Genomic DNA, 18,092 nt, shown 5'->3' with positions numbered 1-18,092 from the left:
AAGAAAATGGTGCACTTACCAGAACTAATGTCCATGTTAAAAATAAAGATTAGGAGAAGGATATGGCAACCCACTCCAGTATTGTTGCCTGGAAAAGTCCATAGACAGAGGAGCCTGCTGGGCTGCAGTCCATGGGGTTACATGACTGAGCACGTGTGCATGAGGGTGGAGCGAGATGAGTTGGTAGCAATAAACTGGTAGAACTAAAAAAAAAAAAGATTAAATGCCTTGCTTCTTGGGACACCAATGCTGGTCCTCCTTCAACAATAAAGCTCCCTTCCTAGGTGCCAAGGCCATACTGACTCACATCTGGTGGTTTCTTGTTTTGAAACCTTAAATGAATGTATCCTTCAGTTGTGTCATGTTTTTTGTTCTGACAAGACACAAAACCGCACTGAAACCACGCTTCAGTGGAGCAGTTTCTCAGAGTTATCTGAGATGCTGTCTCCCAGGCTATAGTCCTGTTTGGCTCAAATAAAATTTTTTTTCTATTCCTACTGTAGATTGGTTTATTGATTGGAAATGTGTGTGCTACAACTAGCTGGCAGGAAACTTCACGGGGCCTAGGATATCTTACACTCAGTTGGTCCCGTTAGCTCAACAAACACATGTACGAGCTCAGTCATGTTTGACTCCTTGTGATCTCTTGGGCTGTAGCCTGCCAGGCTCCTCTGTCCATGGGATTATCCCAGGAAGAAAACTGGGGTGGGTTGCCATGCCCTCCTCCAGGGGATCTTCCCAATCCAGGGATCGAACCCACATCTCTTCTATATGATACAGGTGGATTCTTTACCATTGTCATATAAAACAGATGTGACCAAGACACACAGTCATGTGGACAATCAAGAAGGGGAAGACAGTGAACAATGAAACACACTCAAACTTAGTTTAATTTGAAAGAATTAGGTTTTGTTTAAATTTATTTTTTTAACTGGTAATACTTTTACATGTTTCAAAATTCTAAAAATATCAAAAGATATAGAGTGAAAATTATTCCTCATCTTCCCTCTCCCTCCAATTCTCCGCCCCAAGAGCAAGTAGTATGTCTGGTAACCTTGTACCCTTCAGATTCAATGTGTTTGTGTATGTGTAAGCAATGGCTTCCTCTTTACACAAATGGAAACATATCATACAACCTGTTTTATACCTTTTCATAGACAATGTATCTTGGTGCTTTTTTCCACACAAGTTCATAAAGACAGTCCCCATTTCAAGGGCTGGGGAAAAGTCAGCCAGTTCACCAGAAATCACTTAGCCAGTCCCATGTGGTGGACGCCAAGGTTGATTCTAAGTTTTCACTTTCTGAAATCAATATCGTAGTAAAAAGTACACAAGAAGTTTGTGTGGGTACAAATATATCTGTAGGATTCATTTCCAGCAAATGGCTTGCTGTAATTTAGATAGCAACCAACAAAGTGACCTTCACAGAGGCTGTATCAATTCACACTCCCTCAGAAATGTGTATGAATCCCTTTGCCCCCTTTTAGATAAAAGTGAAAGCTTAGGTAAGCTGGTGGGTGGAGATCACACTGCTACAACCCTCCTGAATGTTAATTTAAAACTCCATCTTCACAGGCAAATGTTCACAATATAGTAAGTAGCACATTACAAGAGAACTTTCTAAACAAAAGATAACTATACATATTTTTGTGTGTATAAAATTTAATGTTCACTCTATGTATACACACATGTATACTTCAAGAAAAAGTTACAACGAAAATTAACAAAACCTTAAGGTAATGAGCATCCCTGGATGGTGGAAGCATGAGGAACTAAATTTTAAATAAGCCTTCCTACTTTTGTGTATTTTACTTTTGTGCATTTTCCAGGTTTTGCTACAAAGATTTTGCATTATTCTGATAAACTGATAAAACCATATACTTTCTCTAGTTTACAGCAATTTCCCCTGAGGAGTTTCTTATCTGACTTGGTTTCAAAGTATCTGTAAGGAAATTAGTAGGAATATGATGCCTAGAAAAGGTGACCCGAAATGAGAAATGGAAAATTCCAAAAGAGCTGCACTTCATGGAGAGGGCCGCAAATGCTGACGGTGACAAGCTTGTTCCCAGCTTAACCGATGAGGTGACTGGAGCCCAGCCCACCCAGTGCCCACCCGAAGAACTGTGGAGACACGACCCTTCTGCAGTTGCCACTGTGCGGGCCGCGGCGGAGGGGACGGGGCAGTCGCAGGCCTGGCTTCTGAGCTGTCCAGTTACCGCGGGGTCTCCCCGAGCCAGGGCACACGAGTGGCGGGAGCATTCCAAGTCTGCACCCCCACACCGACGATGGGGCTGTCGCAAGTGGAGGGCCCTAGTGGCCAGGCTTCTCCTGGCCATCCTGCGTCAGCGGCAGCAGTGGGAAGGAAACGGAACAAAGAAGACAGCCACGCTGCTTACATGGTAAAATCAACAGGATGTCTATCGCTATCTTTTGGATTGAGAGATGGGATGGCAGGGGCAACAATCCTCGAGAAAGGGAGCAAGGCAGGGGGCACAGGTTTGGGATGGAGAGTGGCATTTCCCTCTGGGTAGGCGGTTTCCCCAGCTTGCCGGGCATCCAGGGGGAGCTTCTGGCAGCATGCAGCTGCTGTTCCAGCCCGAAGTTCGGAGACCAGGACCTGGGAGTGAGCAGCACACAGCCACGGTGTGGACTGGGGCATCTCGGGAGTGCGTGCTCAAGATGCGCCTCTGGGACAGCAGCCCAGGGGCCCCAGGAGTTGAGGAGGGGAAGGCAAGAGGCCCCTTGAGAGGCAGAAGGCATCTGGGTGAGCACAGTGCTCCAGCGTGCCAGGGGACCGAGGACCGTGGGGGCCTGGTAGGCAGGCGGGACAAGCCAGGCATTGAAGAGGCGGTGGCGCCTGACCTGAAGGGGCAGTGCGGCAGATTCCTCCAGAAGAGACTGGGAAGAAAGGCGGCAGGCGCTGCCAGCTGTCCACTGTTAACCTCTTCTGAGGCTTTTTCTCGGGGATAGTCTCAACCACAGAGGTTAGAGAAGCTAAGTGATTCAGTCTTGGCCAGCGAGACATGGAGGCATTGGATGGAAGCTTCTGAGTCGTTTCTTTGAAACCTCACCAGTGATGAGTACTGGCCTGCCTTTCCCCCTCCTCCAGTCCTGATGATGGTGGGTGCATTGGCTGAGGCTGCAGTGGTCTCCCTGTGACCACGAGGGACAGGCTGGGAGAGAAGACACTGACTCTGATGGCGCAGAGCCACTGAAGACACAGCCTTCAAGCAAAGTCTGATCTGTTTAAGCCGCGGTTAACAGGGTGCTGACTTCAAATGCTGCCTCCAACTCCCAGCTGTGCAACCTTGGGAAGGTTCTGTTTGTCCTGGGCCAGATTTTCCTTATACATAAAACCGTGCCACCTCACAGAGGTGTGAGTCACTGCCTGTCTGAAAACACACCTCTTCTGAGCCACGTAAATAGAAGGTTATTTGCTAAGAATGAAATGGAAGGTGGTGCAGGCCAAGGCGTGACAACAGAGGCGCTGTGATAATGAGTGTTGACGGAGAAGTCCACAAGACAAGCCCAGAGAGTGACAGGGTGGCAGAGACACACCCGAGGCTCCGAGGCATCCTGCGGAACCTCTGGAGGTGAGCTGCAAGCCTGGCTCCGCTACTGGGGAAAACCTACGGGGTGTGACACTCAAGCATCCCAAGAACAGAATTGGACAAAGGAAAGTTCTGACAGGTCCTGACACTCACCCATCACATCTCAGCAGTGAGTTCTGACGGTCGGTCACTCTGACACCGTGCTTAGAACAACCGCTGCACCGTTCCAGAATACTTCTTCCATTCAACTCGACGCTCTGACAATGCAGTATTCCTTCTGGGGGATACTTTTCTGGGACAATTTCTACAAGCTGACCTGTGCCGTGGCCAATTTCCCTTCCTTCCAATTGTTGATGTTTATGTTTTGTATTTAACGTTGCGAGGATGCAACCACAGTGGGAACAGCAAACAAACGAAAGGCAACTGTGCTGTGTAACTGGGGCACACAAGGCAGCATCCCAGAGGCACAGGCACTTCACTCTTTCATTCTAGGTTAGAAAGCAGGCAGATTAAGTCCTTAGTTTTTGCATCCTTTCTGCTGAGATACCAAGGATCACACCTTTGAACACAATGTTCTTTATACCAAGAACAGCATAGACAAAGATCAGAAGGCTTTGATTTCCTCAGGAGTAAAGTTGGAAGAGAGGAAGATGATGAGCCAGGCGAAGTTTCCAATTGTGGACATGAAAATGGTCATATTACAATGTATGGCATCATATATAAATAAGCCATTTTCTCAGGCAGCTTGCTTTCCTGGACACTGACAGCTGAAAGAAAGGTCTTTTGAAGGTCACCAGAGATCCCAGCAAGATGGTAGGCTGTGCTTGAGATGGGGCAGATAAACTTTGAGAACAAAACAGAGTCACATCATTCACAAAAGGCCCTCAGCATACTCCAGTGGATCTGATGGGCAGGCTTGGGATAGGGACAAAATTTAGGTTATCTTGTTGTTTCCCCCAACATATAAAAGACTAAAAAAGAAAAAGAGGGGAGACCTATAGATTAAGAGAGACCTAAGTCAAGCAAATGCATTGTGTGATTTTTCTTTAGATCATGATTAGAACAAACCAAACAGAAAACAAAATTTATAAGGAAACCAGGAATACCCACTAGATATTTGATGACATAGTAATTACTGTTATTTCCCCTTAGATGGTAATATAGTTTTACTCAAGATTTAATGAAATTAATACTTTTTCCTGCTTCATCACAGACATTCTTAAGTGAAACCATCCCCCCCACCCCGACCCCCTTTACTGAAATGCCAGGGAAGGAAAAATATGAACAGTGACCTGGGGGCAACTTCCTTGATTCTGAGACTCTGGCAGTGTTACCCAGTGTTGGATTTGCACTATCAGTGTAAACATTAACTTAGTGAAAAAGGCAAATGATAGCTCAGAATGACTATAAAAATGGTTTTTGTCATCATGGGCCATGCTTTTTAGAGATATTTTTAAAAACTGATAAAATGACAAGATTTCTGGTGCTGATGTAAAAATAATCCTATGACCACAGGGGTGCCAGTGAAAATGTATCAGCACACGGAATGTCCAAAATAAAATGCTAAAATTACTCAGAAAAATAAGTGGATTCTCTTCCCTCACACCAACTACAAATGTTGCAAAACAGTGGAAAAGAATTACTAAAAGAAAATGTGTACATGCTCAAGATAGCATGTGTTAAAACCAAATGTAAAGGACTGTTAACAAAGCCCTGATTAATCAACTTCCAGAGTCAGGAAAGCTACCTCTTATGCTGGGCAAGGGTTCTCCACCTCAAGGCCCGGTGGCTCTTTGGTGACGGGGTTTTGCAGGATGCTCAGCAGCACCCTCGACCTCCCCCACAGGATGCCACTGCTCCCCTCTGCCAGTCATGACAACCAAAATGTGTCCAGACATCACCAAGTATCTCCTGGGGAACAAAGCCACTCTGAGTGAGACCCTCCATCACAGGCAACATTGCCAATCTAAGGCCATGGTTTCTAACAGGAGCCGTGACACCCCCAGGGAAAGCTGTGGGATTTCACGGGGGAATCCTTTGTCGCTCGATTTGGGCATGAGTGTGGCTGCCAGGCCTGCTCTGACGACTCTCAAGTGCAGACATGGATCCCAGCAGCCATGGGTGTATGTCTGCGACTCCTTTCCATAAATAGGAACTGCGGCTTGGGTTGACTCCACATATGAATTCCTGCATGTTTAGAATTTAGACAAAACCTTCCAGTAACGCAGCTGCATCTGTTTTGTGCAAATCTTTCCCAAGCTTTAGTCACCACTTTGGGATATCACAACCACACAGGCCTCTCCTCATGTGTCTGTGGGTAACCCCATGCACCAGATGGCAAGCCACAGGCAACGCCCCAAGTCTCCAGGCACGATGGTCGCCACCACAGGGAGAGACAGCAACTCAGCCGACGTGACCTACTGACAGTGTCTTTTGCTTTAATTATCCTTTACAAAACGGGGACATATATGGGTTTTCAACATTACACACGTGTGTAGGTTCCGTTACCTCTGAATTCATTTCTGAATACTGGGTTTGAGACTCTGGACAATCAGTGATCTCAGGTGTTTGCAAGCACCACTGCCTCAGGAAATCTGAGGGCATTTCTACCCTCAGCCCCCTTCCAGAAACACACCTTGTGGACGTACCACATTCCTGTACCTGCGGTTCAACAGTCATCCGCCGCGTTCCTTCCCTACGTGGACTCGGTGATGTCAAACAGCACGGACGTGCCCACGGCGGGCTCTTCCACCCCAATAACGCGCACCGGGTTCTTTTCCTGCATGATCTCGTGGAGGTCGAACAGCGCCAGCGCCCTGCCGGCGGGCGGCCCCGCCTTCGTCCCGCCCCCAGGGCTCTCCTCTGGGGGCCCGAGCGGGCACCGCGCGAGGTGCGGGCCGCGGCTGCGGGCCTGCGGGCGCCGGCGGCCGCGGCCCCGGGGCTGCTCTCGGGTGTGCGTGATCTGGTGGCGGATGAGGTGCGAGCTCTGCGTGAAACCCTTGCCGCACTGGCCGCACCGGAAGGGCCTGTCGCTGCGCGGCGGGCCCTCGCCCGGGCTCAGGGGCTCGGGCCAGGCGGGCGCGGGCGCGAAAAGCAGCCTCTGGCGGCAGTCGTAGGGCCCGTCGCCCGCGTGCTTGCGCTGGTGCTGTGCCAGCGACGAGCTGTGCCGGAAGCCCTTTCCGCAGCGGCTGCACTCGTAGGGCCGCTCGGCCGTGTGCGTCCGCAGGTGCAGGAACAGGCAGGTGGTCCGCGAGAAGGCCTTGCCGCACACGCTGCAGGCGAACGGCTTCTCGCCGGTGTGTGTGCGCCGGTGGCGGCCCAGCGACGAGTTCTGGTTGAAGGCGCGCCCGCAGTCCTGGCAGGCGTAGGGCTTCTCGCCCGTGTGGATGCGCCGGTGCACCGTGAGGTGCGTGCTGTGGCAGAAAGACTTGCCGCACTCGGCGCATTTGTAGGGCTTGTGGCCCGTGTGGATGCGCTCGTGCTGCACCAGCGACGAGTTCTGGCTGAAGGCCTTGCCGCACTCCTTGCACGCGTAGGGCCGCTCGCCCGTGTGGATGCGCCGGTGCACCGTGAGGTGCGCGTTGTGGTTGAAGGACTTCCCGCAGTCTGCGCACTTGTAGGGCTTGTCGGGCGCGGGGCCACGCGCCAGCGCCGCCTCCAGCACAGCACGCGCCGCAGCCGACGCCTCGCCGCGCTCGTGGCGGTCGCGCGGCTGCGCTGCCGGGGAGCCCGTCTCCTCACGCGCGGCGCCAGGGCTCCGCGCCGAGCTCGGACCCCGAGATTCCGGCACACACGCACGCTCCAGCCTGGAGACCTCCGGCAGCGGACCGGGGCTCTCCCCAAGTCTGAGACTTCCGTCCTGAACCGGGGCTTCCTGGAGTCGCCGCCAATGACCCTGGTCCTGCTCGGACCCCCCGACCCGGCCCGCCCGTTCCCAGTCTTCCCCCGACGTGGCGCGACGCGGCGCCTTCCCCAGGAAGCCTTCCTGCCCCTTCTCCTCAGGAAGGCCCTGCTCCCGGGCTGGTGGCCGACCCTCCGGTCCAGCTTCCTGGCCTGAAAGAAAACCGAAGAGCTGTGAGGGGCCGATGGACACACCCCGGGACGGTGTCCTGCCTCCCAGTTCCGCTCACATTGACCGCAGCGCTCTGTCTGCAAAGCTTCCCTCACTCATTCTTTCAACAAGAACTTTTTGAGCACCCGTCATGGGCCAGATACTGGCCTAGATCAGGAGCTGGCCAAAGACAGCCCCCAAGCTAACCATGCTTACGGGTGGACGCTGAAGCAGTCAGGTGTCTCTGTCAGTCACAGAGGGGCTGCTGGCAGGCGATTTTGTGGGTGACACGTAGTCCACTCATCAGCTGGCTTTAAAAAACCTCAGCCCTGGGAGATGATGCTGGGTTAGCTGGGCAGGTCAGGAGCAATCCCCTCAAGCTTTACCAACAGGAGGAGGTAGAAAGGAGAGGCTGGGCAGGGGGCCTGAGCCAGGGAAGCTGAGGCAGCTGTCAGCCTGCAAGGACACGGGGACTTCTGTCCAATGACCACGCAGAACTGGACTCTGCCAACAACCTGCCTGCATCCAGAGGAACAGCCTTCCTGAGCCTCCCAGGAAGTCTGCCATCTCCACTCCCAGCCCACTGATACCTTGCCTTTGGCCTTGTGGGGGCCGCGGCAATAAACCAGTTGGGTCTGACAGAACTGAGAGACAATACGTTGCCTTAAACCTCTGTGTTTGTGGCAATTTGCTACAGCCATGACAGAAAACAAATACGGAGATTGAACATTGCCCACAAAGCCTAAAATACTGTCTGGCCTGAGGTGCTGGGGATAAAGCAGTGACTGAAGGACAGAAAGCCCAGCTGGGGAGGCAGACACAAAGCACAGGAGGCGGCGGCTCAGGGCGACGAGGAGCTGTTTCAAACCCGGGTGTGACAGGTCAGATTCCATGTGGAGGTGCCCTCTCACCTGTGAGACACCTTGCGAGGAGCAGCCCCTGGTCCCGGGTCCTCCAGAAGCCGAATCGCCCCTCAGGCAGGCAAGGCGCTCCCTCCTCCCAACCTACCGCTCTACCAACTGACTACACGCTCAGCCCCTGCACACACCTATTCCCGGGAAGGCAGGGTAGCTTCCGGAGGCTGCAGGGGTGGGTTTCCTGGTGGCTCCAGAAGCGCCTACGGGCCTCGGCCCTCCCCCTCACCTCCAGAGCCAGCAGCGGAGCATCGGGCAATCCCCCTCTGACATCTCCCGTCCTCATCCTGCCTCCCTCACAAGAGGGCTGCTGTGAGGTCACAGGCTGGCCCAGCAATCCAACAGATGGGCTCTGGGATTAGGACGTGGACGTCTTCGGGGCCAGCGGGCCTGCCCACCCCAGGCTCGAACCTCCTGACCTGCTGCAATTCTGGCCACGGCACACTCTGTGTTCATGCACTCAGGGCCCACTCACCACATCAGAATGTCCCCAGGCAGCTCCTGACAGGAAGCAGGTTCTCAAACCTGCCTCAGATGCAAGGCAGTGCGGGAGCGCTGGCTGGGGAGAGGGGCTGGAGGGGCTCAGGCTGGCCTGGCAGCCAGCGCATCTCCTCACCTCCAGACCCCAGACTGGGCTCCACACACAGCACCCAGAGCGGGTCTTCTAAAACACGAGTCAGCCCTTGCAAAAGCTTGTACAGGAACGTTCACAGTAGCACTATCCAACAGAATCAAAAAGTAGAAACAACCCAATGTGGTCCACCAACCCCATGTGGTCCATCCACACAGTGGAATATGATTCAGTGATGGAAAGGAATGAACTACTGAAACAAAGCAGAACATGACTGAATCTTGAAAACATGATGCTCCTTGACAGAAGCTGGGGCTGCTAAGTCACTTCAGTCGTGTCCGACTCTGTGCGACCCCACAGACAGGAGCCCACTGTCCCTGGGATTCTCCAGGCAAGAACACTGGCGTGGGTTGCCATTTCCTTCTCCAGTGCATGAAAGTGAAAAGCGAAAGTGAAGTTGCTCAGACATGCCCGACTCCTCGCGACCCCATGGACTGCAGCCCACCAGGCTCCTCCGTCCACGGGATTTTCCAGGCAAGAGTACTGGAGTGGGGTGCCATTGCCTTCTCCGTTGAAAGAAGCTAGACACACACAGACTATTACGTACTAAAGTAAGTTACAAGGATATTTTGTACAACAGAGGGTATTTACCCAATGTTTTATAACTGTAAGGGGAGTGTAGCCTTTAAAAACGGACTCACTATACTGTATACCTGTATTTACATAATGTCGCACATCAACTACATTCCAAGAAAAAATGAAAGCCAGACACCGAAGGCCATGTTATAAGACTCCACTTAAATGGAGCATCCAGAATATGCAAATTCCCTGATAGAAAGTGGATTAGTGACTGCCAGGGGCTGGGTGGGATGAGGTGATGAGCGACTACTGTCATTTAAAGAGAAATATGTATGTGGTCTTCATCCCTGGGCCCCGGCACCCAGCTCCTAAAACCCTTGCAATTTCCTTAGTGAGAGAGGTTAGGACTGTCTTTTGTTAATTGTAACAAATTCCCCTCAACCATGAGTTTATGCTGAGAGGTGACTCTTGATGGGCCCTCGACAGCTTCAGGATGGGATGCTTTATCCTCTCCCCTGACACCTGCCTTTTCATTTATACCCTTTATACTGTCATTTATAAAACACAGTGAATAAAAGCAGTGACTTCCTGAGTTCTGTGAGCTGTTACAGCACACTACTGAACCTAAGGGGGGCCGTGGGAACCCCGGGTTTACAGCGAGTCAGCCGAAGGATGGGAGGCCGACTTGCGGCCCATGCCTGAGGAGGGGCCAGTCTAACAGGCCTGAGTTCCTAAGCTGTGAGGTCTGCACCAACTCCAGGGAGGCGGGTCAGAACTGGACTGAACTGTTGCGACACCCATCTAGTGCCTACAGAGTTGGACAATCGATTGCTGATGTGGAAAACCCCACATATTTGGCATCAAGAGTCTTCTATGGGTAGAAACAAGCCAGGGTACCTCTAGTGGGTGATTTCTGGGGAGCTGCAAGGTTCTGGAGCTACACAGTGGTGACGGATGGACAATCCATGAACCGGAGAACCGTACACTTTACATGGGTTAATTTTATGGCAAGCTTGGGACCGGGCAGCTAGAAGGGAGCTGGCCAGATGGGTGAGAGCTACCTCAGAGCCTAGGGGAAGGAAGGCTACTGTCTGGGGCTGAAGATAAATAGGCTCCACGGCCAGAGGAGACAGCGTGCTTGGCAGTCCCGTCCCGGGTGGGGGCCACGCCGTGTGTGGAGGGACCACAGGCTGCCTAAGGATGGTGTCAGAGGGGGAGCGGACTGTGTGTCCAGCTGCTTATGTTTCCCGTGGCCAGAGCCCACGTCCTTCAAATGTAGTCAGCGTACCAACACACCGGCCCAGGGACTGATGACAAGCCGACCCCACCCCACCCCAGTCTCCGAGCAGCAGGGCTGTCCCCCTCCTCAACAACATCTGGAGCTGGAGAAAGGGGACAAATACGACCGGCGCCACGCTTCCCAGCTCCCTCAGCACTTGCGTGGAGCACGGATGTGGCGTCCAAAGCTGCTGCAGCCGCACCCAGCCCAGGGAAAGGCCAGGAGAACTGGGAACACCAGCCCTGGTGGCGCGGGAATGCCGAGCCAGCACTGGCACGATGCCCCCGGCTCTGCCTCGTGAGAGGCCCGCCGCTCCCGTGCTGACGGCGCTGGGCCAGCTGTCAGGGACTCACAGCTTCCACGAGAACAGAAGCGCGCACAGCACAAGTGCACAGACCGTGGACATGCAAGAATGAAACGGAGAAGCTGAAGGGCAGGTTCACACTCAGAAATCATCCCACGGAAAGGACACGCCACACGCTGCTGGGAAAGGAGGAAGTGCTGGACTCTGGCCGCTCGAGCAGAGCTGGCGTCTCTGAGCTCAGAGAAGGGGGGCATGGGTGAGGGGAGCCCAGAGCACCAGGAGCACTGCAGGCAGGGGTGAAGGACGGGGCCCAGGCCCCTGTGGAGAGAGGGCTCCAGCGTCCCTCTCCGGAGGGGAGGCAGCTCTGAGGCAGCTGTCCCAGGAGGACCAGCTCTCAAGGCTGGCCTCTGGCTTGGTCAGGGAACTTGGATTTGGGGGCACTGCCCCGACCCAAACTAGGAAAAGAGACTCACTGTGGCTTAGGGCGAACACCTGCTTTCTCCTGGGAGCCTGGTCTTGGTCTGTGCCAGGTGGAGGGTGCCCGCATGACCAGACCCCAGTCAGCCCCTGGCCCAGAGCCTACACAAGCCTGCCTAGTAGCCAACACTCCCCATGAACTGTTACAGCGTACTGCCGGGGGACTGAGGGGCCCAGGGGGGACCTGGCCCCCTGACTGGCCTCTTCCCTTTGCTGACTTCCCTCTGGGGACCCCGACACATCACCCTCCCAAGGGGCACAGCCACTCCCATCAGCGCTCCCCCTCGGCGGGCTCTCACCTGGACGGCAGCCCTGGGCGAGTCCTCTCTCCGCCACCCACAGCTCAGCCCCTTGCTCCAGCTGGGAGATGACGTCTGGTTTGGGAAGCTCAGGCCCTGGAAACAGAGGAAGACAAAGGTGGTGTGGGTCTGCTCTGGAGAAGATGAGAACCAGTCCAGGCTCCAGACTGAGGCTCCTGACCATCAGGGGCCGGGGCGCCACAAAAGGTTCTGCATCAGGACACTCAAGGGCAGAGTCTACAACCACATGTCCCACAGGAGTGAGAATTCAAGCTCCGTGGTCTCCAGCCCAAGGTCAGCTCGTCTCACGAGAGGCCGGGCAACCCATAACCCATGAATAGTGAGTCAGCGCGGGAATCTGGTCAGCAGCGGGGGAAGCAGCCTCACCCACGGAGAGCAGATGCCCAAAGGTCTCCAGCATCACGTCTCGATACAGGGTCCTCTGGGCCGGGCCCAGCTGCCCCCACTCCTCCTGGGTGAAGTCCACGGCCACGTCCCGGAAAGTCACCGGCTCCTGAAACATCACACATGCTCTGTCACCCGGACTGTCCCCATCAGTGTCCTCAGGATTAGGAGGAGGGGCGGGGAAAATAAAGACAAGCAGGCCAGTGTCCAGGGAGCGCGTCCCGAGCAACAGAGTCAGGTTTCCCGGGCATTGCTGGGCTCCCGCCTGGGGTGGGCTGTCGGCCAGGACGCGAGAAAGGCATCTGGGCATGAGCAAAGCCAACCAGCCCACAGCCAACCGTGGACAGGCACAGGTGCTGACAGAGACCAGTCTAAACTGCTGACTTGCAGATTCGTGAGCCAAAGAAACAGCGACTGTTGTGTCTAAGCCCCCACATGTTGGGATAGTCTGTTATGCAAAAATGGCTAACTGACACACTAAGAAATCCTCAGAGTCAAAGCAAGGCTTATCCTCCTCCCCGAAAAGAGGGGTGTGCAGTTGGAGTTAGAAATTCACTGCCCCTCAGACACTAGGCAGGCTCACAAGTGACTGACGTGGTTCACGTAAGAGCCTGTGAGGGTACTTAACCTATGAGAGGTGGCACACGAAGTGATGGTAACACGCGCCCTTTCTGAAGGGGTAGCTCGGACTCAGAACCAATCAACTGTGGCGAAATACAGGCCTCACGTGGTCAGAATGTCCAGTCTCTGGTAAGAAACTGAAAATTAGGCCACATTTTATGAGGGGAAAACTTTTAGTCCCATGTAAAAGAATAAAGTTAAGTCTCCTATCTCACGCCATATATAAAATTTAACTCAAATGCATCAAAGGCATAAATACAAGAGTTAAAACTATTAACCTCTCAGAAGAAAACATATGGCTAAATTTTTATTTCGCTATAACAGCAAAAAAACAAGCAATAAAGTAAAAAAAAAATGAGTAAACTGGACTTCATAAAAATTAAAACCTTTTTTGTTTCTAAGGGACATTAACAAGAAAGTTAAAGACACTGGTATGATGGGAGGTGTCCCAGATCATCTCTCTCCTAAGCGACTTGTATTCCGAAGATACAGAGAACTCTTAAGACTCAACAATGAAGACAATCCAATAAGCAAAGACTCTAAACAGGTATTTCTTCAAGAAGATATAGAAGAAAATAAACAATCAGCTAATAAGCACCTGAAAAGATGCTCAAGGTCATTCACCACCAGGGAAATGCAAGCAAAATCACATACAAAAGACTTCAACTTTCAGGTGGTATTTCCTTTAAGAAAAACCACAATTAGATTTTTAAATATCTAAGACATCATAGTACAGGCAGCATGTGGTTCGACCAAAAATTATGCAGCAAAGCTACAGAACCCTTTGGTTGGGACCAAGGTCTCTGCTCGTGTCCCCGCGTCCTCGCCTCCCACTCTGACGGTCCTCCAGCCCTGAAAGCACGGTCACTGTGCCTCCGGCAGCCATTACCTGCTCTGCGTGCAGCGCCAGTGACCGTGCTGGGCCCGCTGCGGGCTGGCTGTCTAGGCCACAGACCTCTCAGTGACATCCCATGAGTCCCGCATGTCTCCTCGCAGAAGCCCAGCAGAAGCCCGCTCCTCGCTGTCTTTGAGCCTCCCCGTTGCTTCACGGCAGACCCCTGCAGCCCTCCTCCTGCTCTGCACTGCGGGGCCCGGCGGGATGGGCTTTGTCAGACGTGCTCCCTCCATACATCCTCCCCAGCTCAGCAGGCTGCCCTGGCATCGGCCAGCGCCCAGTCACTGGACTCCGCCCTGGGCGTTAGCCTGCTCTCAGCGTCTCTCACTCCCACCCGGCAATGCCTGAATGTATTTTTCAAACCCATGCCATTCCTGCTTAAAGCGATTCAAACAGCTCCTTCCTTTCGATAAAGGATGACCCCCTTTAGCCTGGCTATGGGTAGCTGAAAAATGGCCCCTACAGATACTCAGGTCCTAGTTCTTGGAACCTGTGAATATTATCATAAATGGCAAAAGGGACTCTGTGGATGTGTTAATCACATCCCTTAATGGGTTTGAAACCCATTTAAAACCCTTAAGGGGTTTCAAAATAGGGAGATTATCCTGGAATACCGAGGTGGTCCTTACATTCAATCACAAATGTCCTTCTGAAGGGAAGGTATTGGGAGACGGAACTACAGGCGGCAGAAGATAACGTGACCACCAAAGCAAAATGAAGGTGGACAAAGGGCCGTGAGCCGAAAATGCAAAGTCTATGGCTCTGATAGGTGACAAAGGCAATGCAAGGCCAGCGGAGAGCCTGACCTCAGGCCCTGACCTCAGGGAACGTGATTCCAGACTCCTGACCTCTGGAACCCCAAGAATCAACAGATTAATATAGATTTCAAACCTTCACATGCGTAATAATCTGTTGTGGCAGCCAAAGGATGCTAACACACTGGACCTCAAAGCCCTTTGCTTCCGGTCCTCGGCTCCCGTGGTGGCAGGCCTCCAAGATGGACCGCAGTGGTCCCCAGCCCCCGTGTAGCCTCCTCCTATACTGAGCAGATCTGACTTACGTAACTGATACGATAATTCAGAGAGTGAATTCTGAGCCCAGGTCACAAGACACTGTGGCTTCCACCGAGCCTTCTCCTGGGTCACTCCCTTTGTGGGAAGCTGGGCGCCATGTTGTAAGAGCGCCCAGACAGCTCCAGAGAGAGTCCCACATCAGAAGGGAGAGAGGCCTCCTGCCAACTGTCATGAATGAGCCGTCCTAGGAGTGGACCCTCCAGCCCCGGTCAAGTCTTAGGTGACTGCAGGCCAGGCTGACATCTTAACTGTCACGAACCCAGGCCAGACTCACCAGCAAAGTCACTACAGGATCCCTCTCATCGGAAACTGAGGTAGTATTTATTGTTGTTTTAGGCCACTGTGTTTTTCATTATTTGTTACACAGCAACAGATAACAAACACACTCTCTCTCAAGCCTCTCACTGCTGACAGATTCTCTCCTTGACCGAACTTTAGTCTGGCTCACAACCCTCTTCCCAAATAAGCTTTGACCTTTGGGCTTCTGTGTCCATTTCTGCATCATTCAGTTTTATCAAAACTCCAGTCCCACTGGTTTCTTGGGTCCCATTGGTCCCAAGAATCCTACCCTCCATACCTGATCACTCTTGGTATCTTTTCAAAGTCCTCACCCCCACAGCCCTCCCAGCAACATCCCATCATTTGGCCTCATTCAGCAAGAACCCTGTTTTAGGTCAGTTTAGCAAGATATGCAGATGACACCACTCTAATGGCAGAAAGTAAAGAGGAACTAAGGAGTCTCTTGATGAGGGTGAAAGAGGAGAGTGAAAAAGCTGACTTAAAACTCAACATTCAGAAAACTAAGATCAAGGCATCTGGTCCCATCACTTCATGGCAAACAGATGGGGAAACAATGGAAACGGTGACAAACTTTATTTTCTTGGGCTCCAAAATCACTGCAGAGGGTGACTGCAACCATGAAATTATTAAAAGACGCTTCCTCCCTCAAAGGAAAGCTATGACAAACCTAGACAGCACATTAAAAAGCAGAGACATCACTTTACCAACCAAGGTCCATATAGTTAAGTGAAAGTATTAGTCACTCAGCCATGTCCAATTCTTTGTGATCCCATGGACTGTAGCCCACCAGGCTCCTCTGTCTGGAATTCTCTTGAATTCTCTCAAGAATTTCTCTTGCCTGGATCAGGCAAGAATACTGGACCAGGTTGCCGTTTCCTTCTCCAGGGGATCTTCCCCACTCGGAGATGGAACCTGGATCTCCTGCATTGAGAACAGACTCTTTACCAGTAGTCATGTATGGATATAAAGAAGGCTGAGCACCAAAGAACTGATGCTTTCGAATTGCGGTGCTGGAGAAGACTCTTGACAGTCCTGTGGACTGCAAGGAAACCTAACCAGTCATCCTAAAGGAAACCAACCCTGAATATTCATTGGAAGAACTGATACTGAAGCTCCCAATACTGTGGCCACCTGATTCAAAGAGCCAACTCATTGGAAAAGACCCTGATGCTGGGAAAGATTGAAGACAGGAGGAAAAGGGGATGACAGAGGATGAGATGGTTGGATGGCATCACCAACTCAATGGACATGAGTTTGAGCAAACTCTGGGAGATAGTGAAGGTCAGGGAAGCCTGGCATGCTGCAGTCCATGGGGTCGCAAAGAGTCTGACAACCAAAAATTACCTCTACCCCTACTATAAAAATACCCACGTTTGCTTGTTGTATTCACAATTGAGCCCAGTTCTGTACTGAAGTCTCTTTCCCCCTATTGCAACTGTCCCCAAAGAAAACCTGTTTTTACTGCTTTAACTATGGCCCAGCTCTGATACTCTTTGACACTGCTCACTCCCTGCCCCTTCTCCAGGATCCACAGCAAAAGCAAACAAAAACGTGGTTGCATCTCCTACACATTTGCAACAGTCTCTGAACACTATGCACACCTAGGACTATCAACAGTCTCACTTTGCATACCAAATAAATGCAAAAGCCGGTAGGCAAGGACAGGAGGACAGAAAGTCTGCAACTTAAGGAATTATACATTTCTTTCGGTTCTTGCCACGTGGAGTCAGCACTGTATGGAGAACACGGGCAGCAGCCACTTTGTCTAGAAGGGCCGGAGCTTTCAAACAGGCGCCTTCCCAGATGCCCTTGGAGACTGCTCTGAACTGAGTCCCCGACAGCCCGGCAGGGGTCAGACCCTGATAGTCGCTCCCGCCCCAATAACGCGGTGTGTCCTTACCCAGGAGGCGGTGCCCGGGGTTTCGGGGAGCGGGACTCTGGGTGGGTGTCGGCTGACTCCGCACGTTGAAGCATCTCTACTCCAGTTACTAAGACCCATCCTCACGGTGGACGGCCTTCGGGGCGAGGGGCAGGGTATCGGCGGGGGGCCAGCCTGGTGCTCGCGAACGAACCCAAATCCTTTCCCTGGACGGAAAGGCCGGAGGACTCGCGGAGCACGCGCACTCGGGGACGGGAGAGCCCGGGTTCGAATCCAGACGCCACCCCTCACCAGCTGGGCATGTCAGCGTACCCCAACCTGGGCCTCAGTCTCCCCGTCTGTGCAGAGGATAAGGCCCGACCCTGCCCACCGTGCGCTGTGAGGGCTAAAGGGGTAATACCCGGCCCGAGGCCCGCTGCCATCGTTGTTTCTGTTACTATGATTGTTCCGCCGTACCTGGAGCCGTTCTGCCGGCGGCCCCGTAGCCATCGCCAGTGCCGCCGCTTCCTCCTCGGGGTCCATCCTAGGCTGACAGGTAGAGGACTGGTGCCCGAGGCGACCCTGAACACGAGAGCCGTCCCCGCCACAAGAACCGCAAGACTCACAGCCCGCTGGACAATGGCGGCCGCGCCGGGGACACCGCAACTACAAGTCCCAGAAGGCCGTGCGGCACGCCGCAGCCCCGGCCAATGAAAGCTTTCGTTCGTCAAGCCTTCAACCAATGGGAGCCCGTTGGCTTCGGGCCAATGGGAGCTTCCTCCCTGTTGCCCTGCGGCCAATGGGAGCCTCCATGCGCCGGCCTCCAGGCACCGCAGGCGCTCGCCGCGCCGAGCCGCGGGCCTGAGTGGGCGGGCTTTCTCTGCTCATTGCTGCTGTGCTGCGGCTCGTCGTCGT

At 52.9% G+C, this 18,092-nt stretch overlaps 1 protein-coding gene across 2 annotated transcripts; it reads right to left on the bottom strand.

Moving 5' to 3' along the window:
• Positions 1 to 6,246: 6,246 nt before the first annotated feature.
• Positions 6,247 to 17,760, bottom strand: LOC138096614 (zinc finger protein 8-like). Of its 2 annotated transcripts, XM_068992877.1 has the most exons (5): positions 17,655 to 17,760; positions 12,413 to 12,539; positions 12,032 to 12,121; positions 9,167 to 9,177; positions 6,247 to 7,599 (listed from the first exon to the last, which is right to left on the bottom strand). In XM_068992877.1, exons 1-5 carry the CDS (start codon positions 17,718 to 17,720, stop codon positions 6,247 to 6,249), a joined length of 1,647 nt encoding a protein of 548 aa, XP_068848978.1. In that variant the 5' UTR covers positions 17,721 to 17,760. The 2 variants fall into 2 exon arrangements, with proteins under 2 accessions (XP_068848978.1, XP_068848977.1); XM_068992876.1 differs by lacking the exon at positions 9,167 to 9,177 and having other exon boundaries at positions 6,247 to 7,604; positions 12,026 to 12,121.
• Between the last annotated feature and the right edge of the window lie 332 nt (positions 17,761 to 18,092).

The sequence above is a fragment of the Capricornis sumatraensis genome, chromosome 20, assembly GCF_032405125.1.
Source record: "Capricornis sumatraensis isolate serow.1 chromosome 20, serow.2, whole genome shotgun sequence".
Classification (NCBI taxonomy): Eukaryota; Metazoa; Chordata; class Mammalia; order Artiodactyla; family Bovidae; genus Capricornis; species Capricornis sumatraensis.
The sequence above is the reverse complement of the archived record's forward strand: the minus strand, read 5'-3'. Positions and strand labels throughout refer to the sequence as shown.

Excerpts from the sequence above, each read along its gene's own strand:
- LOC138096614 (XM_068992876.1), bottom strand. The coding sequence starts at position 17,720 with ATGGACCCCGAGGAGGAAGCGGCGGCACTGGCGATGGCTACGGGGCCG. Across the intron at positions 12,540-17,654 it reads CGCCGGCAGAACGGCTCCAG|GAGCCGGTGACTTTCCGGGA; the intron begins GTACGGCGGAAC and ends GTGATGTTTCAG. Across the intron at positions 12,122-12,412 it reads TGGGCATCTGCTCTCCGTGG|GGCCTGAGCTTCCCAAACCA; the intron begins GTGAGGCTGCTT and ends CTCTGTTTCCAG.